This window comes from Sander lucioperca, chromosome 4 (genome assembly GCF_008315115.2).
Source record: "Sander lucioperca isolate FBNREF2018 chromosome 4, SLUC_FBN_1.2, whole genome shotgun sequence".
NCBI lineage: Eukaryota > Metazoa > Chordata > Actinopteri > Perciformes > Percidae > Sander > Sander lucioperca.
The window spans coordinates 5429454-5456904 of record NC_050176.1 but is presented as its reverse complement, the minus strand read 5'-3'; the positions used below and the strand labels follow the sequence as shown (position 1 = coordinate 5456904).

At 37.7% G+C, this 27451-nt stretch overlaps 2 protein-coding genes across 19 annotated transcripts in view; one reads left to right on the top strand and one right to left on the bottom strand.

Moving 5' to 3' along the window:
* On the top strand, positions 1 to 22636 carry LOC116039682 (NACHT, LRR and PYD domains-containing protein 12-like). Of its 2 annotated transcripts, XR_004897148.1 has the most exons (10): positions 1 to 181; positions 1665 to 3291; positions 7007 to 7351; positions 8204 to 8371; positions 8446 to 8616; positions 8785 to 9000; positions 9909 to 10082; positions 12121 to 12294; positions 12815 to 13004; positions 22626 to 22636. XR_004897148.1 is itself a non-coding variant. In XM_031284648.2 (9 exons), the coding sequence occupies exons 2-9, from the start codon at positions 1682 to 1684 to the stop codon at positions 12828 to 12830; spliced, it is 2874 nt and encodes a 957-aa protein (XP_031140508.1). In that variant the 5' UTR covers positions 1 to 181; positions 1665 to 1681; the 3' UTR covers positions 12831 to 13245. The 2 variants fall into 2 exon arrangements, 1 of the variants encoding a protein (XP_031140508.1); XM_031284648.2 differs by lacking the exon at positions 22626 to 22636 and having other exon boundaries at positions 12815 to 13245.
* A 1224-nt stretch (positions 22637 to 23860) lies between these two features.
* Positions 23861 to 27451, bottom strand: part of LOC116039680 (potassium voltage-gated channel subfamily KQT member 5-like) — a 181489-nt gene continuing 177898 nt past the window's right edge. For 8 of the 17 annotated variants that reach the window (XM_036000732.1, XM_036000733.1, XM_036000731.1 and 5 more), the window contains one exon: positions 23862 to 26732. In XM_036000732.1, the coding sequence (XP_035856625.1) occupies positions 25458 to 26732 (1275 nt within the window). In that variant the 3' untranslated portion in view covers positions 23862 to 25457. Of the gene's footprint in view, positions 26733 to 27451 lie in introns of all 17 variants that reach the window. The other 9 variants (XM_036000737.1, XM_036000730.1, XM_031284641.2 and 6 more) reach the window with 3 other exon arrangements.

The window sequence follows — 27451 nt, the reverse complement described above, 5'->3', positions numbered from 1 at the left end:
GACTCGAGAAAAAAGTTTCAGGACTTTGGAGTTTTAGCCATAGACTGTATATGAGAAGGCTTTAGCCCCAATTTATACGGATTCTTCTTCTTCTTTTTCACACATTACTGTAACGCGACTGTCTCGTCTGTTGTTTCTTCAACGTTACAGGAGGGGTTATGTGATGTACTCGTTTGTCTTGGTAAGTAGCGTTATGTTAACGTTACACGGAGATTAATAAATATATCGTAACGCCATCAGCAGCTAACGTTAACGTTACAACACTAACGTTAACACTCAACTAGCTAGCTAACGTTATCGGTGTTAACTAGCTAAACTGTTTGAACTTTAAAGTCTAGCTACTCTAAGCAAGTTGAGTCCTAGCTAAATTAGCTACAAACAGTTATCAAAAAAGGCCGTAACGTATCACTACATGATACTATCTATTTGTAAGTTTATTAGAGCATCATGTTCATCTTATTTTTTATTATTATCGCTGAACATAATACATTGTTGCGATTTAAAATAAAATGGTTATTATTAAATGTTGTCAAACAGAATTCTAGCTAGCTAAATAAAGTCTGCTGTGGCCATTTCTTCAAGATTTGGCTATACAAATAGCAGCAAAAAAACTGTGACTTGCGCAGGCGTCACAATATGAAATGATGTAACGTTAGCGTAAGAAAAACTTAAAAACATTGTTGTCATTATTTTGAATTTGCTATGTGTGATTTTCATACATTATAACCTACAGATAACAAGGCTATAGGTCTAGCTAGAAACTGACAATACACGACAGGAAATCCTGTGTATACAGTGTACTGTTTCTGCTTTGTGTCTACCACAAAGTTTTGTGTTTTTAACACAAGGGTTATGTACTTCCGTTTACTTAGTTGAGAATTGCTCTCTAAACCCTGTCTTTTTGCTGCAGACTCACTTTAACTGCCTCACTTGATAACAAAATACGATTCTTGCAACCAAGACAACTGTTGCTGTATTGTGTAGCCAGGGGGGTGGGTGGCTTACTGTCTTTCGGAGGCTGCAGCAGACTCACTTTTAAAGCTAGAGTGAAGATATTGGTATCACATTAAACAAGACTAGTTGAGGAATTCATTGATAGCAACAACGTTATAATGGCTTGTCGGCCCAAATGTTTTAATGTTACATAAGCTACATTTTGTAACATTCATAGCTTGGAATTCTGGTGAAGCATAATGCTTTGATTTATGTATTTATTACTTTACTTATGTTGGATTATGGTTGTGTATTTATTTAATTTAGCTTAATTTCTGCAACCTGTGTGTGCTTTGCTGCTCTTGCCTGGGTTTCCCATTCGTTGACCTGCTGCTACTGACATGCTGGTTGATTGAATGATTGCGATGGTGTTTCTTCTTGTCTGTTTTTTATGTGACTGGTTAACTGCAAAATTTTATTGCCCTTTAGGGATAAATAAAGTTGTTTGAATTCAATTGAAATTCAATTGAATTTTGGCTACGGAAAAAGCGGCATGGCCATTTTCAAAGGATTCCCTTGACCTGTCACCTCAAGATATTTTAATGAAAATGGGTTCTATGAGTACCCACTAGTCTTCCCTTTACATGCCAACGTTATGCTAATCCCATGCAATTTATTTATTACATATTATAATATATTTATTACACTCATCATCTTCCCATCTTTTTCAGGATCTACTGCCTCTGTGATGGATCTCCAAAATGCCCTGAAAACTACACTGAAGAACAAATATCTGAAACTGAACAGCGCATACTCTGAAAAGTCATTACTTCCTTCAAGACTTTGCTATCGGGAGCTCAAGAATGACGACACATCTGATTTGTACCAGCATGAGTTTAGATATGTTGACAAATCTGACTGTCATACTTGGCCTTTTTTTAAAACTGTCCCGCTCGCAGATGTTTTATCATGCGACTGCAAACATCACAGCAGCCAGAGAACAGTCATCACTTTGGGAGTGTCTGGAGTTGGAAAAACCACAACAGTGCAGAGTTGTGCTCTTGAGTGGGCCGAGGGGAAAGGGTACTACAACATCCAGCTTCTGTTTCCTCTCACGTTCTGGGAGTTGAACTTGCTTAAACTCGAAATGAGCCTAATTGAACTTCTCCAGACGTTTTACCCTGAATTGAACAAGCTCGATGTTTCCAGCCTAAATGAAAACAAAGTGTGGTTTGTGCTTGACGGACTGGATGAGTATCATCTCCCGCTAAACTTCAGCTGTCCAACTGTGAGGGATGTTTCTGAAGTATCCACAGTGGATACTCTAGTGACCAATCTGATCAGGGGGAATTTACTTCCCAGCGCTCATATATGGATAACGACCCGACTTGCAGCGTCAACCCAGATCCCTGAATGCTTTTTGCTTAAAGAGACCGAAGTTCAAGGGTTCAGTGATGAACAGAAGGAGCAGCACTTCAGGACAGTTATCGGTGACGATGATCTGTCCAACAAAGCCATCGACCATGTGAAAATATCAAGGAGCCTGGACTTCCTTTGTGAGATACCTCCAATCTGCACCATCATGGCAAGTGTGTTGAAGAGTCATCTTAAATCAGATGATGGGTTGAAAATCAATCCCCTGAATTTAACCCAGATTTACACAAATCTGGTCAAAGCATCATACTCGGACATTGTTGCCAAGCTGAAAAGGCTGGCACTGCCTCGGATGGGAGAGGGTAATGTTATATATGAGCATGATCTTTCAGAGAATGACATAAGTGTTGAGGAGGCGTCAACTTTCTCCAAAGAGTGTCCACTTGTGTTGAGAGAAGAGAAGGGGCTGCATAACACCACAGTGTTTCGCTTTGGTCACTTAAGCATTCAGGAGTTCTTGGCTGCGTCTGCTGAATTGGACAAGATTGAAGCAGGTTCTCTCCAGTCTGTTCGTTGTCGGTATCTGGTGGACCAGGCGCTGCAGAGTGATGAGGGAAAATCCGATGTCTTCCTTCGCTTCCTCTTTGGCCTCATTAAGGAGCGTGGCACGTTGGAGCCCACCGATCCACTGTTTGACTACACCAAGAAGAAGATCCTGGAGAACATTTTGTCTTACACAGCTGTGGGTTTGTTCCACTGTCTGAGGGAGTACGACAACCAGGCTTTACTGAAAGAAGTCAAGTTCTTTCTGAAGTTTGGGTCCTCTCCAATCCGTGATTTCTACCCAATGCATTGGGAATTTGTAAGGCAAAGGACCAGCAATTTTGAAGGGATGAGAGAATGTTTTGAGATGCAAGTTTCCAAGAGATCTGATGAGAGTCTCCTCAGGCACCTGCCAGCTATTTTGAAATCCAGGAAAGCCATGTAAGTTCGTACTCATTGGATTCAGCCTCTTATCATTCATATACATACCAACAAAACAGAAAAGGTATTAACTTAGGAAATCTAAGTTAATACCTTTTCTGTTTTGTTGGTTTTCTGTTCCAGCAGAATTATGTTGATAATATGTACATACAAAAATTGTTTCCAACAAATTTCATCATTGATTAGTTTGGTCTTTGTTATGGTGCACGGCATCATACACATTATAGAGACAGAACGCAATCATCAGGTCATATTCTGAAAGCCAAGCCCACCGGAGGGGTAAACAATCAGCGCCACTATATGCAACAAAAACGGTCTGCAAGCTATGTCTACCAGAGATGGGGACTCGAGTCGCACTGAAGTCGCACAAACAGCTGACTTCAGACTTGACTCGGACTCGACCCAAAAGACTTCAGACTTTACTCGAACTCGAGCTTCGAGACTCGTCAACAACCTGTTTTCATGCAATTATTGCTTTTTAAATCTAAATTTATTCATGTATTACTATTTTCTTTTATTGGCGCATATACGTTGGGAAAACGTATGACGAGCTGCATGTCCCCTGCCCTTTGCCTTAATGTGCAACGTAACGCATGCGTAATGCCTTATGTGCGCGCACTCACATATAAAAAAAATGCATTGCAGATGGCGACACCAAGTCCTCCTGGAGTTGTGCCTTTTGTCATTAGTTTTGCTTTCAATAACTTCGTAAACAGTGGCAGTAAGCGAACAGCTACATGCAAGGTGTGTGGCACCAAGATAAATGATGCTGGATCAACGTCGAACTTCATCAGGCATCTCAAAACGCACCCAGATAGATCAGTCACTTTGCAATGTGAAAGAGACGTTAAATTTAGCATATGTCGTCACAGGTAACAAGCTAACCATCGCAAAGTGTTGTGCTACAGGCTAGTTGTATCTTTATAGTTAGTAGTTGGCTCAGACATCCATGGCGCACAGGAGGTGGGACGCATGGATCCATCTCCCCAGGAACAAACGCTGTGTCGGGTGGGCAAACTCATGTGATGCGTAATTGATCCCGTGGATGATTTGTAGGCTATTAAGTGAACAAGGTGTACCCGGTCCACCAAACACTGGGCCTTCTTGACTGTCTTAATTCTGCACGTATTTCTGTTATTGTAGTCCTATTTACTATTTCATTATTTCATCCATGCGTGGCGCAGCGGATCTCTGCGCACTGTCACCTGCTGTGGAGACGCTGGCCTCACTAACCTCTCCTCCTCTGAGTCAGATCTCCCTCGCGCTGGACTCAGTTTCACTGAGCGTACTAACACTTAGAAAATAAATAAATGGCATTACATCAGAGTTCAAACTGCTTATTGTGCATAATTTGGACTGACACTGAGATGCATGTTGTTCTGTAACTGGTGTGGCGCTGCCACTATTCTCTTGATTTCCACTTCAACATTAGACATTTCTTTGAGTGAAAGAGACGTTACATTTAGCATATATCGTCACAGGTAACAAGATAACCATCGCAAAGTGTTGTGCTAATGCTGGGAACAAGCAAATTGTATCTTTATAGTTGTATCCATATGATGTGACTGACTTAGATTAATATTTCACCAAGTCTAGAGGGACTAGAGGGATGTGTTAAGTAGACCCCATAAAGTTATCCTACAACTGATTTTGATACTGTACTGTATGGATGGTAGCTACAGGACATGCTTTGAATTCATAAGATTTAACAATACAGTGTTAGGGGCAGATCAGATGGCCAGAGACTTGAGACTTGACTTGGACTCGTGGCAAAAGACTTGAGACTTTACTTGAACTTCCAAAAAAAGACTTGAACATATCTGATGTCTACCAGAGAGGACAAGTTAGCTGTTAGAAGGTGAACCCATGTTGTTATTACACATTACACACAGGCCCAAAAAAAAGGTAATTAGTAAGCTTATGTTAGCTATGTGTTAGCAAGCTAAGGCACTTGCAAACATAATACTCCATTATTCCACTGTAACACAAGTTGCATGTGTCAGTAGCCTGACATGGTCATACTCAGATTCTAGTCAGAATGTGAACTTCCCGACCTTGAATGTTGTGGGCGGGGCTAAGTTCGGCTGGCATCCAGGCTAATGTGTCAAGACTAGGGTTGCAAAATTCTGGTAATTTTCAAAGTTGAAAACTTTCCATGGGAATTAACAGGAATTAATGAGAATAAACTGAATATTTGTAATATTGCTTGTTATAATACTGTTAGTCTATAACAGGGAACTTAAATGTAGTTGGAAAAAAAACATCTTGAGGCATAATCTTGGTTAAAACAACCTGAATTAATGCAACTTCAGTTGAATGTCCTCCCTATATTCGTCAATGACATGCACGCACGCAGTAATCAGCATAAAATATTAACATAACATAAAATACGGGAGTTTTTTTTGGGGCGGGGGGGAATACATAACCCATTGCTATTAACCTATGTGTGTTAATTGTATAGCCCACTTGTTCTTGATAGGCTGGAAACAATAGACAGCGCTGATGGTTAGCTTAGCACGCATATAACCATAACCATAGTAAATCAAAGGCAGCATGCTAGCTACCTTCATATGTTAAGCTAAAGGTCAATGGTTTGGGCTACTACTTAGCCTACTGCAGGGCTATTGTGGCCACACCCACTGCACAGATCATTTCTAGAATCCAACATTCTACAGCAGATTGAAGCTGATTGAAGACAGTGCTGCATTTGAGCCCAAGGACTACATCCCATCCAAATTCCCATAATTTCCATTAATTCCCATGAAAGTTTTCAAATTGGAATGTTTCCAAAATTCCCCAGCTAAATTTCCTTGGAAAGCAATATTAAAAATATCCAGTTTATTCCCATTAATTCCCGTTTATTCCCATTTATTCCAGTTAATTCCCATGAAAGTTTCCAAATTGGAATCTTTCCAAAATTCCCCAGCTAAACTTTCCATGGAAAGTTTCCGAAAATTTCCCGGAAAATTTCCGGCCCTTTGCAACCCTAGTCAGGACCCCGTAGTTTTCCAATTCTTCCTGCTGATGCTTTACGTCTTATTGCCTGTATCCACTTTTGTCTTCCTAAAAGCTCATAAGTCTTTCGGTTCGGCAGCTTACAAAAACTTAGTAATGGGTTCTTTACCTTGTTGGTAGTGCATCCCACCAAATAGATTATTAATTAATCAAAGTAATAACCGGCAGATTAATCGATTATCAAAAAAGTTGTTCGTTGCAGCCCTATTTGATGGGTCACGCTACCCAAATCACAAAAAAAGATTTTATTTTTTATTTGGGAGGTGGCCATCTCAAATCTTCCTAAATTAAAACCAAAACTATTTGTATTGCTAGGTACCATTACTAGTAACTGAGAAAATGTGTTTTGATTGTCCTGCACAGACCTAAAATTGGGCGCCAAAGTATAAAAAGTGTTACGAATCCGACTGATATCACTTAGTATGGATCCAAACATTCGTAAACACCTTTAAAACTGAAAATCCGCATGTTAACTTTATAGTCATTGTTATATCCTATATATGATAGAAGACAGTGCCAATACAAAATAAATATTTGCAGTGTTCATATTCTTAAGGAGTGCAGTGTTGTCCAGGAACAAGTCAGTAATAGAGAGGTGAAAACAAAGTTGCTGTTATATGCTATAATTTGTGTTGGGTATTGTTATTAAAGGATAAGGCTGGTTTTCTCCCAAAGTTTTTTAAGTCCCATCTCCTTGCAGGCTGCGGTTCTCCAACCTGTCCGATATGTGTTGTCCAGCCTTAGCAGCAGTCCTGAGCACAAGAGAGTCATACCTGAGAGAGCTGGACCTGGGATACAACAGCATCAGTGACGATGGAGTCAGGAAACTTGTAGAGGGGCTGAGTGATCAAAACTGCAGACTGAAAACAATCAGGTTGCAAGGCTGTGGAGTGACCTGGCTGGCCTGTGAATACCTGTCCCCTGCCCTGAGACAGTCCCTGAAACTGCAAGAGTTGGATCTCAGCATGAATGAAATAGGAGACGACGGACTGAGACATCTTGCCAATGGTTTGAGATCTCCTAAATGCCAGTTAGAAACACTAAAGTAAGTGTTGGGAAATATATCTAACATGTCCTCTCCCTTTTCTTAAAATCCCCTATTATACTCATTTTCAGCATCATACTCTTGGGGTCTACTACAATAGGTTTACATGCTTTGATGTTAAAAAACATATTATTGTACTCATACTGCCCATTGCTGCAGCTCCTTAAACAGTCTTGGCCTTGTTCCTGAAAAGCCCAGTCTGCTCTGATTGGTTAGCTGGCCCACTCTGTTGTGATTGGCCAACCAAATCAAACAAGCCACTGGGCGGACTGTGCTTGCTCATGCAGCACAAATGGGCAGCACATATGAAAAACTGGGCTGACATTTTCAATTGGTGACATCACTTTTTGAGGAATTTTAACAGGAAGGTGGATGAGGCGTTTCAGGCAGTTAAGAAAAAGTGCTGTCGGTGGGAGAGAAAGCTCCTTTAGCTTTTTTTGTGCTTTTATACATATATTTCATACAGGGCTGGGCTCAATGTTGATTATATACATACACAAAAAAAAATCTAAAACACTAAAAGACTGGAAAAATCCCAAAAAGCTAAATAGGGGCTCTTTAATATGAATTTGTTATAAAAACATTGAAAATTAAGAATGTTCCTTATTTTGACAGCGTTGCATGTTTATATGAACATGAAATTACACAGATATGACCATTTGTAACGGCTGAAAGAAGAAGTTTATATCAAAAGAATCACAGTATTGGGCAATAAACAAAGTCGGCTCAAATTTTAACATTGAAATAACAATGCAACTCAAACTAAATGTGTTGATTATAGACAGGTAGCTTTTCCTTTTTCAGTTGTGACATTTAGCATTTCTGTTCTGTTGCTATGTCATTTTTTCATAGACTATCACAGTGCAACATTGAGCAAAAGGGCTGCTCTTGTCTGGCCTCGGCTCTGCAGAAGAACACTGGCCACCTGAAAGTGTTGGATCTGAGCATCAACATGGTCGGAGACGAGGGGGCCATTGAGCTCTTTCAAAAATGTGATATATCGCAGCTAACAAAGCTAGAGTGAGTATGACTTCATATAAATGCATTCAATAAATAGATATCAGTAACACAAACATTTTGTATCTCTTTGGCAGGATGTATCACTGTGGCCTCACTGTGTTAAGCTGTAGAAGTATCGGGGAAGCTCTGAAAGTTGAAACCAGCACTCTGGTAGAACTCAATTTGAGCAACAACGACTTGAAAGATGAAGGTTTCGCGCTTATCTGTGAAGGCATGTATGCATGGTGTAGTCTGGAAAAACTCAAGTAAGGATGCCTAACTTTTTTTTTCTCTTTTGATTATTTCATTCAGTAGACTTGTGATAGAATCATTTCATTTTTCACTACTAACCTCAGCAAGTACATTTTTTTCCACAGTGTTCAGCTGAAATCCTAAACCATTGATTAAATACATTTCTTCTTATTTCCTGTCAGTGTTTCAAGATGTGGAATCACTGGTACGGGTTGCTATAACTTGGCAAAGGTCCTGTGTGGCGTCTCCCAGCTCTACGGGGTGCTGATGGCCAAAAGAGAATTGCAGGCAGTGGAGCTGAAAGAGCTTGACCTTAGCATGAACTGCCTGGGAGACGAGGGAATCAAAGCCATTTCAGCTGGACTGAAGAATCCGTACCTCAATCTGAAAACTCTCAAGTAAATCATTTTCCAAACGTTATTCTTCATTAAACAAATGTTATGTTAAGCCCAGTTCAGAACAAAGATTCGAGACAAGTCAAAACTTATTTCAGGTCCAGTGCAACGACTTGCAGACCTTTGCCATCTCAATCAGTTGACAGTTTTGACTTGACCATCTTACTTTGCGTTTGGCTGTTAAAACAGGTAGACCAGTTCAGACCAAAGATTTGCGACGAGACGAAACCGTTTTAGAACGTCACAGAGAAAAGTTTCAGCGGTCTGAACTGAACTGTCTCAGCTCGACTCAAACCAGCTGATGGTGTTGCTGCGTTTTCGTTTTAGAACGAATGGGATGTCACCTGTTCCTACAGTCAATAGCGAAGTCATCTTGTAAAGTCAGTTACAATAAAATTATCCATTTTATTTCTGTTACAAACTGTTTACGGAGGGGCCCGCAAGCACGTATGGTCGAGCGAACTAGAGAATGACTCAAGAGAGGGAGTGCCTAGGACAAAGCCGTGAATCAGAGAAATGAAATGTGTTTTTGCCGATTCATCACTAGAAATGCAACTGTAGCAAGCACTACTTAGTATCACTAGTGGTATCCACATTCATATTTAGACGCAACAAATGATATATCCAGCTACAAAAAGCCTCATGTCGCGTTGGTGTGAATTGGAAGGTTTCAGAACGCTGCAGACCGGTGCATTGCATGTAGTTGCAAGTTTCAACTTGTCTCGTTGCAAATCTTTGGTCTGGGCTGGGCTTTACGTTCTAAAACCAGCCACTGGCGACTTGACAGTTCAGACCGCTGAAACTTTTCCCTGCAACGTTCTAAAACCGGTCTCGTCTCTTTGCAAATATTTGGTCTGAACTGCAGCTTTAGAAGAACAACATGCTATAACGTGATTTTTGTTCCATTTCAGCTTGAGTCACTGCAGCCTGACTGATGACTGTTGTGCAGAGCTTGCATCAGTATTTGCATCACAGGGCTGTGTTATCAGAGAGCTGGACCTGTCTGGCAACAACCTGCAAGATAAGGGAGTGAAGAAACTCTGTGTGGGACTCAGAAGCCCTCAAAGTAAACTTGAGAAATTGTTGTAAGTCTTTCTTCATTTGTTCATCTGCTCCTAAGAAATACCAATGAATACAAATTCACTCATTTATTGTCAGTCAAAACATGGGTCCAGCTAACTCATAGCTATGCAATAAGTGCTGCTATTCAAAGTAGGAGTTACTTTTTCAGGGAACCCCCAGTGTTCTCCCAGTTAAATTAAAGACTTTTTAAGACCTTTTTAATACTTAGAATAAAATTCAATGCCAACTTATGGATATAATATAATACTTATGTTATATATGATAAGATAATGTTATGTAATATAATGCCAATGTAAATGCCATTTGCTCCGTTCTGCTTTTGTGTCTAAAGGTGCTTGAAAGCAGCGGAATAGGAATTTGAGCTCCGGTCGGTTATTTCCAGTTGATGGCGTCATATATGCGTCAGCATGTTGGATGTTTCCATTCACATACCCTCAGCACCTTTCCTTCCGCCTTGTCTGCCTCTCTGGCTAGACCTTTAGACACTTGCCCATTCTGAGGCGAAGTGCTTAGCTTTTTAGTAGCACGGTGCGAGATGCTTTGTGTGCTTTCCTGGCATCTGACTGATTTGCTCCAGAGACGCGTCAACACTTGGGCTTCAGCCCCATACAACGGACGTTACTGCAGTGTTTATAGTTAACGTAAACTGTCGGTTGCCGATGTTGGTAATAGTTTCTTCCCAATTTCGAATCACATTCCTGTTGGAATATGTTCGATTGTGTAGTTTTTGGTTTAGAAGCCTAATTGGTGATTTCTAACACTAGAAAGTGCAGCTATACTCTGTTACGGTCTTCAGCTGCAATGTAAACGGGAAGCCCAAGTGTTGACGCATGGGCAGTATGCTCATGTTCACACGGGTATCACGTGCGATCCAGCATCTACAAAAGACGAACGCTGAGCTAACGTTAGCTAGCTAGGCCTAGCGGTGAATCTGCAATATACTTCATCTGCTACCGCGAGCCAGTCTCCTCCGGCACGACTTTCCGACAGTGATGATTTGCACTTTGTGCATGATGCAAACGTTTATGTAAAACTCTTTTCTCTTTTATTTTTCTTCTCTGTCTTCTTGTTTTGTTATATTTCAGGTCCAGTGAAAAAAAAGATTACCGGTCAAAACAAAAGCTTCAGAGTATTTATTTAATATTATAAACGGAATTAAATTTTTTAATATAATAATTTGAAACAACAGGACTCTTCCTTTGGTCTCCAGCATTGAACACTACAAATATCACAAAGAGTGACGCTGATCGGTTGAACAGTTCTAATAATATGCGCCTTCACACAAACAAACACTCTGTTATCCAAGCATGGTAGTGGGATGTTGGAGACATGGGTTATCCACCCTTAATGTATGGATTCCTGCATTACGCTGTGTGGCAACTAGAGGTGTGACAAGATCAAAATGTGATTTTTGATTTTGATGTGAAATTGTCTCGCGATATCGGTGCAGAGCAGCCCCCAGTAGATGAAGTCTGACCTGGTTGGTCTTATAATACATCTGGCTTTGAAGATGAGTCTGGTTTGGACCTCTAAATTAGCATAGAAGATCCCCCTGCCCGTTTGCCAAAGTTAACTCTGAGTTAACTTTTGCAGAGAGGTAGCAGAGTTGCAATTGTAAAAAGCTGCCAGTAAAACCCAGCGTTAGAACGTTAGAGGTAACACCTGCTCTCTCTCTCTCTCTCTCTCTCTCTCTCTCTCTCTATCTCTATCTCTATCTCTCTCTCTCTCTCTCGCGCCCGACACACACTCTGCATGGACACTTTAGAATGCATGGAGAGCCCAGTTCTAAAGCGTTGAGGTTTAAATCCCAGCGCTATGGAAGAGTCTGTGTTTGGGAGGCACGGAAATTATAGCCAATGTTCTGATGCTTATTGTTCCATTAATTGAATACTAGTTATTTCTACAAAAGCCACATGATACATTGATTGCAAATTTAGTTTAGTTATATTTGTTAGGATATCTCCAGTTGTGTACATGCTGTAGCGGTACATACAAGGAGCTGGTTTCTGGTCTAATCTCAAGTACTTGTTTTCCTTCCAGACTGAGGACCTGTTGCCTGAGCTCGACGAGCATTCAGTTCCTGACCAATGCCCTAAAGTCAAACCCCCAACATCTGGCAGAGCTGCATCTGATGGGCAACAATCTGGAAGACTCAGGAATCAGAGTGCTTATGGGACTAACAAAGAACAAGAAATATGCCTTACATACAATAGAGTGAGTACTGCTAATGTTGATGTAAAAAAAACCGTGTTCACTGTGGGCCTTCCTTTCTCACTTCTGCATCATCTTTCCTTTATTTATTTCATTATAAAGCAGTAACATGTTTAATATATATGTATTCTTTATATATGTTAATTTTTCCCATCAAGTCTTAAATAACTAGTACCGTTCTGAGTGCAAATGAAGTGTGAAGCCGGCTACACATGATCCGCGGTAAACCGTGAGGTAGGACACAGCGCAGGTATACGTCGTCGTTGCTTCTGGAATTGATTGCGCCTTGAAAGGTCAGCGGCAACACTAAAAGTAATTTGAACTTTGAGCGCAGCAATTCTGAGCGGTGCACAACGCCTAGGGTAGCGCTTCCTCCGAGTTGTCTTCCCCGCTCTCCCCATTGGAAAACAACGGCACAGCCAGCGCAGAGTGGTTTTACCGCGGTTTGTGTGTAGGCGGCTTTACTCACTTGTCAGACTTAATCCCAGAAGTATTCATGTGCCCTGTTTGTTTGTTTTTTCAGTGTCTCAACAGATTGAGAAGACAGACAGAAAACAGACACAAGGACACAAGCTCCTCACGGGCTCACATTTGTTAGACCATACTTATACACCGACTCATTGGCCTTGCATTTCAGTGCATATTGTAGCTACAAATTATTTATCTACTCTGAATATTTTTAGAAATGATGTGATATACCCAAAATGTATTAAGTCTGTCAGCAATTCAAGATATTTTTGTGATTGCCTTATAATGCTATGTGTTATGTGTTTATCTTGGGTTACAGTACACAACACTTGAAAGAAAGGTAATCAGAGAAAAGTGAAGGAAGTGTATGATAATTATCTGCTCATAAAACATGTGCCTACAGAATTAGTGCTAGAGTCTGATGCACGACTTGAAATAAGATGTAATCTCTGTAACCACAAAATAAACTCCCTTGTATTTGTTCAATGCTGGTTCATTTCTATGTTATATTAGCACTCCCATCTAGTGGCCAAACTTTGTAATTTCAGTATGCGTTTGACACTGTTGACATTGTAGTAGGTACCATGGCTGCATCTCTGTCAGTACAGCACAGCAGGCAGGATCAGCTGTGTCATCGCAGTGAACCAGTGAAGGGCCACTGAAGCAAAGGTAGGATATGGGTCACTTCTCAATGCAACACAATAACAACTAACATGCACTTTGACAGCATCCAGGAACAGGCATGTTGCAAAGGGCTGGTGATTTCTGGGACGTTTGTAATTATTTTGGCGCATTTTTATGGGTAAAAAACGATTATTCAACCTGGGCCCTATTTTCCTATGTTTTTGTGTCTAAGTGACTGATGGGAACAACAATCTTTGACATTGGTCCAGTATTAGGCAAGATCGCTGCAGTCGGCAGCGGCGAGACAAGCTACAATGTAAGTTAATGGGGCAAATGTCCAGCTTGTATTTACCTTCACAAAAGTGCTTGTTTTGCTACTGACAGGCTCAGATTAATATTCAAAGTGTCTGAGAACATTATGGAAATTAATTCTAAGGAGGTCGCCATTTCTGTTAAAGAGTAAGATCCTTTTTTTAAAACATAAAAATATCTGCGATATTGCGTTTGCTAAAGCCACCAGGCTCTGTGGAATTAGCAGTAATTTTAGAATTGTAAAATATACTTCCAGGACTCTGAAGCGTGCTGGAAAGACTGTGGCTGATCCCTCCCAACCCGGCCACAAACTCTTTGAGTCACTCCTCTCTCGCAGGAGGCTGAGGTCCATCAGGACTAGAGTTTCGATTCTCTGCCCGGGCCCGAGCCGTTATTTTCCGCCACTATCCTCGGGCCGGGCCGGGCCGGGCCCTTGATCAAGCATTTGTGTTTTTTTTAATCATTACTTTATTAGCCTAATTGGGTGGGGAGAAAGCTATGCCATAATCAGAAATATTATCTATATAGGCTATATTTAGGCCAAAGTAACAAATGTGTCCAAAAAGTTACACAAGTTGGACTACAGTTACAAAATGCAACACGTGTCATGCGCGGAGTCTCCTCTCGCACACATCATGGGGCTGCTGGGCTGTATGGTGTAGCTTAAGTGAAACATGGAGCTTGAGGATGTAAAGAAAAAAAGAAAAACGGGAGAATTACCTTTGAGCAAGTTTGGGGGAAAGTCGGAGGTATGGAACCATTTTAAACAAGTCGTGGGCAGTGACAACATACTGTCGGCTCTGTCGGGTGCATTAGGCTAAATGCGGCACGCTGCTCGCCTATGACCGCAAATAAAACGGGGACTTGGATGATGAACAGACACATGAAGCAGGCTCGCCGTGGCAGAAAAGATGATAGTCAGCCTTCAATGTCCTCTTTTGTTACTTCTCCAAGCATGAGGGCGAAGCAAGCCCTCACAGAGAAATGCGTTGAGTTCAAACAACTCTGAATTGTAGTTGAGAACGTCAGTTATAACGGCCCACGTATTAAAAAAGTGTCGGGTTGAAATCGGGCTCGGGCTCATAATTCCAGTTAATGTGTCGGGCCGGGCTGGACTCGGACACAGCGTGCACGGGCAGCGCTGTGGAGGAAGGTCTGACAATGAGAGATTATCAAATTGCTAATCTTCCTCTGTGCCAGATTGGACAGTACCAGAGTGATAGAGAAAGACAGAGTGGCGACACTCCCATTGGACTCCATTGTACGATTTTGCCGCCTACTTCAGTCTCGCATAGTTCCAAACCAAAGAATTTCTAATAAGGGAAGAAGTTCGTTACTTCCAGCTTCTGAACTGGTTGCAGTTCCACCAGAGTTCCATATAGGGGGCGCTCACAGTGGTGCATCTTTCATCAAAAAAAAACACAGGAAGGTGAACCTCTCTTCAAAATCTACTTTCCAAAGGCTAGGAAGGGAGAGTGCAGAGCTAAACCACAAAAGACAGAGCCGACCTTTGGTAAGGGTTCAATTCAATTAAAAAAACATATTTTCGAATTCTAACATTTATTTCTCTTAATGAAAAGACAATTAAATACACAAACACAGTAAAAACAAAACCAACAATTAAAAACAGAAATATGTTTGTGCTTTTGTTTTATGATACAGGTTATGTTGCTGACATGATGGACCTAATTTTTGAGGAAGTCTTTGTCAACTCTACGCCATACACCACTGCGCTGTTGGCCATCCCTGTCCCAGAGGACCTATCAGTGCAGTATGAGAAGCCAGACAAGGAGGAGGTCATTGCCAGCTTTGTGTCAAGGTTCAAACGGGGGGAAGTTTAAACCCTACGTAGTGGCCTTCCTCATCAGGAAACTCTGAGCTGGAATAACGACCCGGATTCTGCGTCCCAGGAGGCCCCAGCACCAGCTCACAAAGGAACGATAGGAGAGATGCCTGTAGCGACTGAACAATTGATCCTGTTATTTAGTTTTGCATAGATTTTTTATTTTGGTTTGTGTCATTGTTATGTAAATATTCCTATGTTACTATGGATCATCTTCAATGCCTGTTTTGTAAAAATAATTTCTTTTCCTCTGATGTAAATAAATCTGGACACTGTCTACACTATTGGATGAAAATTAAGCACACAATTTGTTGAGTCAAGACTCAAGACAAGACTTTATTTTTTATTTTAACTTCTGTAACAAAGCACAACTTACTGGTGGTGTCCTCTCAATTGTAGAGGGCCATAGTCAGCTCTGTATATTTGGCCTATATTCTGCAGAGCGTAGACATTCAAGCAGACAGGCTCAAATCCAGGATGGTCAACCATACATGTGAGCTGTTCTTTGACCTCCCGTAATCTTCTAGTAACCTAATTATAATTATAAATGGTAAGTGTCATTTTTAAGCACAATTAGTTGTCACGTGAATAGACAAAGTAGTTTACAATTTAGTGGTGACAATGCTACCTGAGGTGTCTCCAAGCAGCAAATATTCTCAGCTTCTGTAGGCATGGTAGCACATTTTCCACAACGGCACCAATACAAAAAGGTAGATGTAATAATGGCGCTGGTTAGTGTCTATAGCTGATATTTTATTATATATAGGAAACATTTCCGGGGTAAATCATGGGTTATGTGTAACATGAATGCAATATACAGTACATGGCCTAATTACAAAATGAGCCACAGTGCAGTATTCTCTAAAATACAAACATTACTGATTAAGACTGATATAGATGCTAATACAGCTTTAGAATTATAGCAACATGAAAAGCCAACAACGCAGGCTGTAACAGCATACATAAACAAACCAACTAAAGTACCATATCCAGACACAATTAAAAAATAAACCAAAGTACAGTCTTCTCTAAAATACAAAGATTACTGATATGACTGATATAGATGCTAATACAGCATTAGAACGCTAGCAAATTACAGCAACATGAAAAACCAACAATGTAGGCTAGTGTTAGCTACATGATAATAACTGTAACAGCATACATAAACAAACCAACTAAAGTACTGTATCCAGACAAAATTAATATTATAGTATGTCGAAAAAAGTGATAAAAAAGTCATAGTATAGTATGTCGAAAAAAGTGATAAAAGAAGTCAGTTTTAGTGTGTTGAAAAAGTGATAAAAAGAAGTCAAAGTACAGTATGTTGAAAACAATTAGAAAAAAGTCATATTATACCATGTTGAAAAAGTAATCGTATGGTATGTCAAAAAAGTTATAAAAAAGTCATCTAAAAAAAGTCATAGTATTGCATGTCGAAAAAAATTAGAAAAAAAGTCATATTATACCATGTCATAGTATAGTATGTCAAAAAAGTCATAAAAAGTCATAGTATGAGATGTCAAAAAAAGTGATAAAAAAGTGAAAGTATATTGAAAACAATTAGAAAAAAGTCATATTATAGCATGTTGAAAAAGTCATTGTATAGTATGTAAAAAAAAGTCATACTATAGTATGTTGAAAAAAATTAGAAAAATGTCAAATTATACCATGTTGAAAACATCATTGTATAGTATGTCAAAAAGTGAAGAAAAAGTAAAAGTATAGTATGTCGAAAAAAGTAGCATGTTGAAAAAGTGATTAAAAAAGTCATAGTATAGTATGTTGAAAAAAATTAGAAAAAAGTCAGTATAGTATGTCAAAAAAGTGATAAAAAAGTAATTGTATAGTATGTACTAAAGAATTATAAAAAGTCATATAAAAAAGTGATAAAAAAGTTAGTGTAGCATGTCGAAAAACTGATAAAAAAGTCATAGTATTGCATGTCGAAAAAAATAAGAAAAAAGTCATATTATACCATGTCAAAAAAGTGATAAAAAAAGTCATAGTATAGCATGTTGAAAAAGTGATAAAAGAAGTCATAGTATAGTATGTTGAAAAAGTGATAAAAAAAAAGTCATAGTACAGTATGTTGAAAAAAATTAGAAAAAAGTCATATTATACCATGTTGAAAAAGTCATAGTATAGTATGTCAAAAAAGTGATAAAATGTCGTTGTATAGTATGTAGAAAAAATTTATAAAAAGTCATATCAAAAAAGTGATAAAAAAGGTCATTGTAGTATGCTGAAAAAAGTGATAAAAAAGTCATCGAAAAAAGTGATAAAAAAGTCATAGTATAGTATGTTGAAAAATGTGATAAAGACGTCATAGTATAGTATGTCAAAAAAGTGATAAAATGTCATTGTATAGTATGTAGAAAAAATTTATAAAAAGTCATATCAAAAAAGTGATAAAAAAGTCATAGTATAGTATGTTGAAAACAATTAGAAAAAAGTCATATTATACCATGTTGAAAAAGTCATCGTATAGTATGTCAAAAAAGTGATAAAAAAAAGTCATAGTATAGCATGTTAAAAAAGTGATAAAAAGTCATTGTATAGTATTTAGAAAAAAATTATAAAAAGTCATATCAAAAAAGTGATAAAAAAGTAATTGTAGTTTGTCGAAAAAAGTAATAAAAAAGGTCATTGAAAAAAGGTATAAAAAAAGTCATAGTATTGCATGTCGAAAAAAGTTATAACAAAGTTATAGTATAGTAAGTCAAAAAAAGTCATAGTATAAAAAGTAATAAAAAATTAATATTATAGTATGTTGAAAAAGTGATAAAAGAAGTCATAGTATAGTATGTTGAAAAAGTGATAAAAAAAAAGTCATAGTATAGTATGTTGAAAAAAATTAGAAAAAAGTCATATTATACCATGTTGAAAAAGTCATAGTATAGTATGTTGAAAAAGTGATTAAAAAAAGTCATTGTATAGTATGTAGAAAACATTTATAAAAACTCATATAAAAAAGTGATGAAAAAGTCATAATATAGCATGTCAAAAAAGTCATAGTATAGTATGTTGAAGATAGTCATAGTATAGCATGTCGCAAAAAAGTGATTAAAAAAAGTCATATCTAAAAAAGTGATAAAAAAGTCTGAGTATAGCATGTCGAAAAAACTGATAAAAAATTTCATAGCATAGTATGTCAAAAACTTTGATAAAAAGTCATAGTATGAGATGTCAAAAAAAGTGATAAAAAAGTGAAAGTGCAGCATGTCGAAAAAAATCATAGTATTAAAAGTAATAATGATTTAATATTATAGTATTTCGAAGAAAGTGATAAAAGAAGTCATAGTATAGTATGTTGAAAAAGTGATAAAAAAGTCATACTATAGTATGTCAAAAAAGTTAAAAAAGTGAAAAAAGATCGATCATATATCGAAAAGTGATAAAAAAAAAAGTCATATTATAGCATTACGAAAAAAATCATAAAAAATTCATAGTATAGTATGTCAAAAACATTGATAAAAAGTCATAGTATGAGATGTCAAAAAAGTGATAAAAAAGTGAAAGTACAGCATGTCGAAAAAAGTCATAGTATAAAAAGTAATAAAAAATTAATATTATAGTATGTCGAAAAAAGTGATAAAAAAGACATAGTATATTATGTTGAAAAAGTGATTAAAAAATCATAGTATAGTATGTTGAAAACAATTAGAAAAAAAGTCATATTATAGCATGTTGAAAAAGTCATTGTATAGTATGTAAAAAAAAAAGTGGTAAAAAAAAAGTCATACTATAGTATGTTGAAAAAAATTAGAAAAATGTCAAATTATGCCATGTTGAAAAACTCAAATGTCAAATGTATGTCAAAAAGTGAAGAAAAAGTCAAAGTATAGTATGTCAAAAAAAAGTGATAAAAACGTCTTATTGTAGCATGTTGGAAAAGTGATTAAAAAAGTCATAGTATAGTATGTAGAAAAGAATTATAAAATATCATATAAAAAGTGATATAAAAGTCAGTGTAGCATGTCGAAAAAAGTCATAGAATAGCATATCAAAAATTGATAAAAAGAAGTCATAGTATAGTATGTCGAAAAAGTGATAAAAAAGTCATAGTATAGTCTGTCAAAAATAGTCAGTATAGCATGTCGAAAAAAATCATAAAAAAATCATAGTATAGTATAAAAAAGTGAAAGTACAGCATGTCGAAAAAATTCATAGTATAAAAAGTAATAAAGAATTCATATTATAGTATGTCGATAAAAGTGATAAAAAGTCATAGTATAGTATGTCGAAAAAAGTCATAGTATAACATGTCGAAAAAAGTGATAAAAAGAAGTCATAGTATAGTATGTCGAAAAAGTCATAGTAGAGATGTCGAAAAATTTAATAAAAAAGCCATAATACAACATGTAGTAAAAAGTGATAAAAAATCATAATATAGCATGTCGAAAAAAGTCATATTATAGTATGTCGAAAGAAGTGTTAAAAAAGTCATAGTATAGTATGTTGAAAAACAGTCATAGTATAGTATGTCAAAACATTTTTTTAAAAGTCATAGTATAGCATGTTGAAAAAAGTGATAAAAAAATCAAAGTATGTATGTTAAAAAATGTCATAGTATAGTATGTCAAAATAATTGTTAAAAAGTCATAGTATGGATGTCGAAAAAAGTGATTAAAAAAAAGTCTTGGTATAGTATGTCGAAAAAGTTCATGAAAAATTCATAGTATAGCATGTTGAAAAAATGTCGAAAAATGTGATAAAAAAAGTCATAATGAAAAAAGTGACATAACATGTCCAAAAAAGTCATAGTATGAGATGTCGAAAAAAGTGATAAAAAAGTGAAAGTGCAGAATGTCGAAAAAAGTCATAGTATAAAAAGTAATAAAAAATCATTTTATAGTATGTTGAAAAAAGTGATAAAAAAGTCATAGTATAGTATGTTGAAAAGGTGATAAAAACATTATAGTATAGCATGTCGAAAAAAGTGATAAGAGTCATAGTATGTCGAAAATAGTCATATATAATATGTCAAAAAAGTGATCAAAAAAAGTCAAAGTATAGTATATTGAAAAATGTCATGGTATAGTATGTCAAAATAATTGATAAAAAGTCATAATATAGTGTGTCAAAAAAAGTCATAGTATAACATGTCAAAAAAGTGATAAAAAAGTCATAGTAGAGATGTAAAAAAATTTAATAAAAAAGTCATAATATAGCATGTCGAAAAAAGTGTTAAAAAAGTCATAGTATAGTATGTTGAAAAGCAGTCATAGTATAGTATGTCAAAACATTTTTTTTAAAAGTCATAGTATAGCATGTTGAAAAAAGTGATTAAAAAAGTAAAAGTATAGTATGTTGAAAAATGTCATAGTATAGTATGTCAAAATAATTGATAAAAAGTCATAGTATGGATGTCGAAAAAAGTGATTAAAAAAAAGTCTTGGTATAGTATGTCGAAAAAGTGATAAAAAAGTCATAGTATATATGTCGAAAAAAGTGATAAAAAGTCATAGAATGGCATATAAAAAAATTATAAAAGAAGTCATAGTATAGTATGTTGAAAAAGTGATAAAAAAGTTATAGTACAGTATGTCTAAAAAACGATAAAAAGTCATAGTATAGCATTTTTTAAAAAGTGTTAAAAAAAGTCATAGTATAGTATGTTGAAAAAAGTCATAGTATAGTATGTCAAAAAAGTGATAAAAGTCATAGTATGCATGTCGAAAAAAGTGATAAAAAAGTCTTAGTATAGTGTGTCAAAAAAATTGATAAAAAGTCATAGTATGCGATTTCGAAAAAAGTGATAAAAAAGTGAAAGTATAGCATGTCGAAAAAAGTCATAGTATAAAAAGTAATATCATATAGATGTAGATCATATCAGATAAAAAAGTCTATAGTATGTTGAAAAGGTGATAAAAACGTCATAGTATAGCATGTTGAAAAAAGTGATTAAAAAAAGAGTCTTAGTATAGTATGTTGAAAAAAGTGATAAAAAAGTCTATAGTATGTTGAAAAGGTGATAAAAACGTCATAGTATAGCATGTCGAAAAAAGTGATTAAAAAAAGAGTCTTAGTATAGTATGTCTAAAAAAGTGATACAAATCATAGTATATGTCGAAAAAAGTCAAAGAATGGCGTATCAAAAAAGTGATAAAAGTCATAGTATAGTATGTCGAAAAAGTGATTAAAAAAGTCATAGTATAGTATGTCGAAAAAAGTGTTAAAAAAGTCATAGTATAGTATGTTGAAAAACAGTCATAGTATAGTATTTCAAAACATTTTTTTAAAAGTCATAGTATAGCATGTTGAAAAAAGTGATTAAAAAAGTAAAAGTATAGTAGGTTGAAAAATGTCATAGTATAGTATGTCAAAATAATTGATAAAAAGTCATAGTATGGATGTCGAAAAAAGTGATTAAAAAAAAGTCTTGGTATAGTATGTCGAAAAAGTGATAAAAAAGTCTTAGTATATATGTCGAAAAAGTTCATGAAAAATTCATAGTATAGCATGTTGAAAAAATGTTGAAAAATGTGATAAAAAAAGTCATATCGAAAAAAGTGACAAAAGCGTCATAGCATAACATGTCCAAAAAAGTCATAGTATGAGATGTCGAAAAAAGTGATAAAAAAGTGAAAGTGCAGAATGTCGAAAAGTCATAGTATAAAAAGTAATAAAAAATCATTTTATAGTATGTTGAAAAGTGATAAAAAAGTCTATAGTATGTTGAAAAGGTGATAAAAACGTCATAGTATAGCATGTCGAAAAAAGTGATTAAAAAAAGAGTCTTAGTATAGTATGTCTAAAAAAGTGATACAAATCATAGTATATGTCGAAAAAAGTCAAAGAATGGCGTATCAAAAAAGTGATAAAAGTCATAGTATAGTATGTCGAAAAAGTGATTAAAAAAGTCATAGTATAGTATGTCGAAAAAAAGTGATAAAGTCATAGTATAGTGTGTTGAAAAAAGTCATAGAATGGCATATCAAAAAAAGTCATAAAAGAAATTTTAGTATAGTATACTTTAATAAGATAGATAAAGATGTTTAAACAGAATGTCATGGTTCCTGGTATCATTGCTAAGTCTGAACCCGAACCGCTGACTAACCTCGCAGGTTCAGTGAATGACGACGAGAGCAAAAATCAAACTTTATAGAATTTCCTTTATTGATGAATGAGAATAAAAGTTCACTTGCATTTTCATTACATTACAGGCTTCATAAATCTAACTGAGACTATTACTAGAGTGTGTAAATATGTGCACATAATTTAAATAAATTAAAAGACACGAGACAGAATGCTGACATGTCAAAGGCCCGTTTTTTATGCCCAGTGGCAAAAGGATCTCTGGATAAAAACACGTAAAATGTCAGAACATTTACAAGGAGAGAAAATTAAGACGACCATTTCTGTTCGGAGGGACATAATGCACTTTTCAGGAAATTGTAGATATGGAGATGTACCACAAAAGCAAGGCACCAATATACTGTATGTACTGCACATGTTGAGGTCTTCTGACTTCTGATGCAATCAGGCTGAACCGTACATAGGGATTTATCTTAATGTTGTGGCAATCATTCTCAGTTATAGATAGGTTTGGATATGACAACCTCTTCATGCAAAATATATTTAAATATCTGAAAGAAAGTAAAATCCACATCCTGAAAGCAAACTGACCCCAAGCCTCCTTTGAAAATATATTTGGGTCTTTGATATGGGTCTATATTGAGGTACTGCTAGCTAAGGGTGATTATTCCACTGAGGCTTTGGATGCTTTATGGGTAGTATTTACCTGCAGCTTGTGGCACTATAATTATTTACCTGATTCTGTACCATGCAACAGGAATACATTCTGCAGTGGGTCCACTTCAAGGAAGCAAACATAATCCCACATTACACTGTATGAAAAAAAAGCTATAAGATATCTTCCCTTTAAGGTAAAAAAGAAAACTGGGTGGCAAAAGATTTCAAACCAAAAGTGCTTCGCTCAAAACACATATTCTGACAAAACGTCAAACTTGTTTTAAACCAAGAAATGACATTCATAATGTGTTTCAATTCATGGCTGTCATCGGCAGGATAGTCTTACTTTGCCACACAGCATTCCGGGATGGGAGAAAAATGTGCTCTGGTTTATTGGCATTTCTTTAAACCAATCACAATTGTCTTGGACAGTGCTAAGCGCCGGACTGTGCCTCTGCAAAATAGACTTGGGAATGAACTTGTTTTAGTGGAACGTGTGTACGTTCAAAGGTTGTTTTAGTCGTGCAACAGAAAACTCAGATTGGACAGATAGTCTAGCTAGCTGTCTGGATTTACCCTGCAGAGGTCTGAGTAGCAGTTAACCATAGTCCTCAGAAATCCACCAGAGTTTAAAATTACAACACAAGGAAAGAGGAAGGTAACGGACATCCGGCCGAAAAGAGTGACATTTGAACGGAAGTTCCGGCAGCACCAGAGCAATCCTAGAAGTGGAACGTCGTAGATTTAGACTATTGGCTGGAAAACCAACCAGCCGGGGCAAAATTGGTATGAGAACAAGCAACTTCTGCTCCTTGTTCCTCTCATCTAGACTGGATTGTACCTTAGACCCTCCCCAGCATAATGGACATGTAGAGTCACAGTTGCCTGTGTGCGTATACAGGTGTGTGTACATGCGTGTATGTGCTTTCAACCTCATTCTACAGTTGGCTGTTGGCAGAAGTGACATCGTTAATAAGCATCCAAATATTTGGCAGTTAGAACACTGACATTTCTTTCCTGTTTGGTCTTTCCTGCGGTACTGCTCAGTAACAAGTTATGGTTGTCAAAGAGTTCCAGATTAAGATACACATCAATTCAGAGTTTAACTAAAATAAGAAAAAATAAATGAAATGACATCACCAGTGCTGTGTTCTGCATGTTTTAGTTTTTGTTTGGACTTAACATGCTGTGTTTCAGAAATAGTAATAGAAATAGAAAGTATTTTGCCTGTAGTATGGTGCAAATCAGTTAGCAGACTTTTCAAACTCGCTTGTTTCAAGTCATTCAAGTAATTTATTTTACAGTGATTTTAAACTGTATAACCACATCATGTAAAATTGACAAAAATGGCCTGATGTTCACTGTAATATATTACATAACTCAAGCATGTCTCAGGAGTCTGCTAATTGATTTACTGTTTGGACATTATTGCAAACCAATGGATTGCTAAAACTGTAGAAATAATACATTTAAAAAATCTTCTAAAACTGTATTGCCCTCATTTGGAAATGGTCAGAAAAAATGCTAACAATTCAAGACCTGTAGTTTTCAAACTAAAACTAGCATGTACACTGTTATGGCCCAGGTGTGGAGGATTTTTGAAAAGATTGTGGGCAACCAAAGTCATTGGTTAAGGATAGTAATTCATATAATTTAAGGATATAATCTTAAGGAGGTTATCTGGTTTTCTAAAACAGACAATGTTATGGACATAAAATTGAAATTGAACGTTTGGCAGAGGTAAGGTAACATTCACTTCAATATGGAAAGAAAGTGTTTGTTGTCCATGCCTTCTTACTTTAAGTGTAAACTATTTCTTGCTAATATCAGTACTCTTGACAGAAAACATGCAATGCTCATGCTCTGTCTTAAGGTCACATACTGTACAGTATCAACCAACCGTCTTTCAGGACCAAGTTTAGTTGGCTTAGTTTAATAGCAAAGTCTCAGGTTTGGGGGGTTGTGCTCCCATTGTGCACATCTTCATCTTTTATCTCAGATTTGTCAATTACACCATAAAACTAAGAGTAACTCATGCAATGATATGCCATACTGTATGTGATCATCCTGTATGAAAATACTGTGATTCTTATCAAATGGATCAACATAAAAATAAACAAAAAAAAAGTTCCCACAGTTATATTCCCAAACTCCCACTCCCCTCCAAAAAGGCTAAAAACTCTGTGAGGTGAGATTTGCATGCCTTCTGAACAGATAGGCAAGTTTATTTTAGCCGCACGTGCGGCATGTTCAGCAATTCGTTGTTGTCAGCGGAGGGCGAGGCTGTGTGAGCACTGGCCAGGCTGCGGTTAGAGCTGCGGGCGCCTGCCCCAACACTGCTCTCTGTCCTCAGCAGCTCCGAGGAGTAGGTGTGGCCTTCAGCGGGCCCCAGTGATAGGAATTCAAACCCCTGCGCCTCCAGGTCCCTATCGCTGATAAAGAGGTCCTCCTCACCCCATCCATCTCCAACACTCCTGCCTATACCACCACCACCACCCCCCCTTCCTCCCCCAGGGTCTTGGCTACAGCTGTGGAAGCCAATGGGCGAGTCACTGCTTGTACTGGGGCTCGGAGATGAGAGGCCGTGGCCGTGCTGGGCATCCTGGACAGTCCCTGGGGCTGCCTGCATCAGGTCCTGCACCGACATGGACTTGCCCAAGCCTCGGTCCATTTGGCTGGGGACAGAGCAGCAGCCCGGGGCAGGTGGCACCAGGGGCTGCAGCTCCAGGCTCATTTGTCTCCTCCAGGAGCCCTCATCCTTTGTATTCAGCCTGCCGTTGGCGTTGGCGCTGCCCTGTAGCTTCTGCCCCAGTCTGCCCAGCCCCAACCCAAGGCCAAAGTCCTCCCCAACACTGCTGCCCTCCAACTGCATCCCCAAACCTCCACAAAAGTCCTCCATGTCAGGGGACACTTCTGCGGAAGTGGCTCGTGGCAAGTTGCTCGGGCCCCCACTCCGGCTCGGAGGGGGTGGTGGCGGAAGCCTCGCCAGAAGAGGAAACCCTCCATCTCCAACTCCTCCTTCACCCCCGCTGATACTGTTTGGGGTGAGGATGGGTGGAGAGCTCCCCACAGCCTCTTCAGTGCCACTTTCAGGTGTGGTGGCCTGAGCCTGGGTGTGGTGGTGGTGGTGGGGGTGGGGATGATAATGAGGACGGTAGTGGTGGTGGTGAGGCAATGGAGACGGGCTGAAAGAGGAAGATGTGAGGCCGGTGGAAGAGGAGGCGTTGAGATTGAGGTTGAGCTCATTGGGCGGCGCCAGGATGAGATGGAGTCCTCCCTGGGAGGGGTGAGAGTTGCTGCCGAGGGGAAGTGCTCCACCGCTGCTGACCTGGGTGGAGCTGGACAGGTCCTTGTTAAAGATGGAGGAATGGTAGTCAGAGGTTTGCTCCAATTCGAACAGGGGCAGAGAGGAGAGCGTGAGGGCCGAAGACGAGCCTTTGCGCAAAACCTGACGATAGATGTCGAGCAGGGAGTCGAGCTTCGACTCGATCGACTGGACCTGGGAGGACAGAAAGGGAGGATGGGAGGGAGGAGTGCAGAGATAAGGAAGCATGAGGTTAGAAAACGGAGGCACCTACAATTGGTCCTTGGATCAAGAATATGGCGCAATGTATTAGGACAATGTATTAGGCAATATATTGATATAATATCGACATTGATATATGAGACTAGATATCGTCTTAATTTTTGGATATCGTTCAGTGGTACACTGGTACAATGTGTCCATTGTTTGCTTATTTCAAACATTTGTTAAGAAGAAAATATGACATGAGTGTTGTCTTGTCCTGGTTTTAAAGGCCCTGAACAACCACACAGGTGTTTATAGTTAATGTGGCTGATTGGACCTTTTCCAGGACTGTGTGGGTGTGGTTAGACTTAGAGTGATTGACATCTTCCTGAGTCCACTGTTAGTGTTGTTGCACCTGTTAGGGCAGGACAAATGACAGCTTTTGTCATCCTTATTAGTAGAAAGAATTTGTGACCTAATAAGTTCCCATCAAAGCTCTGGCCCACCTTCAACCTGAAAAGAGTCTAATCACCCAGAATAACTGAAATCACCTGTCTGGGGGTTCAGAGGCTTTAAAGGCTGCATTACAGTAAAGTGATGTCATTTTCTGAACTCAGCAGACTGTTCTAGTTTTTCTATTATTTGCCTTTACCGACATAGTCATTATATCCACATTATTGATAATTATTTATCTAAAATCTCATTATGTA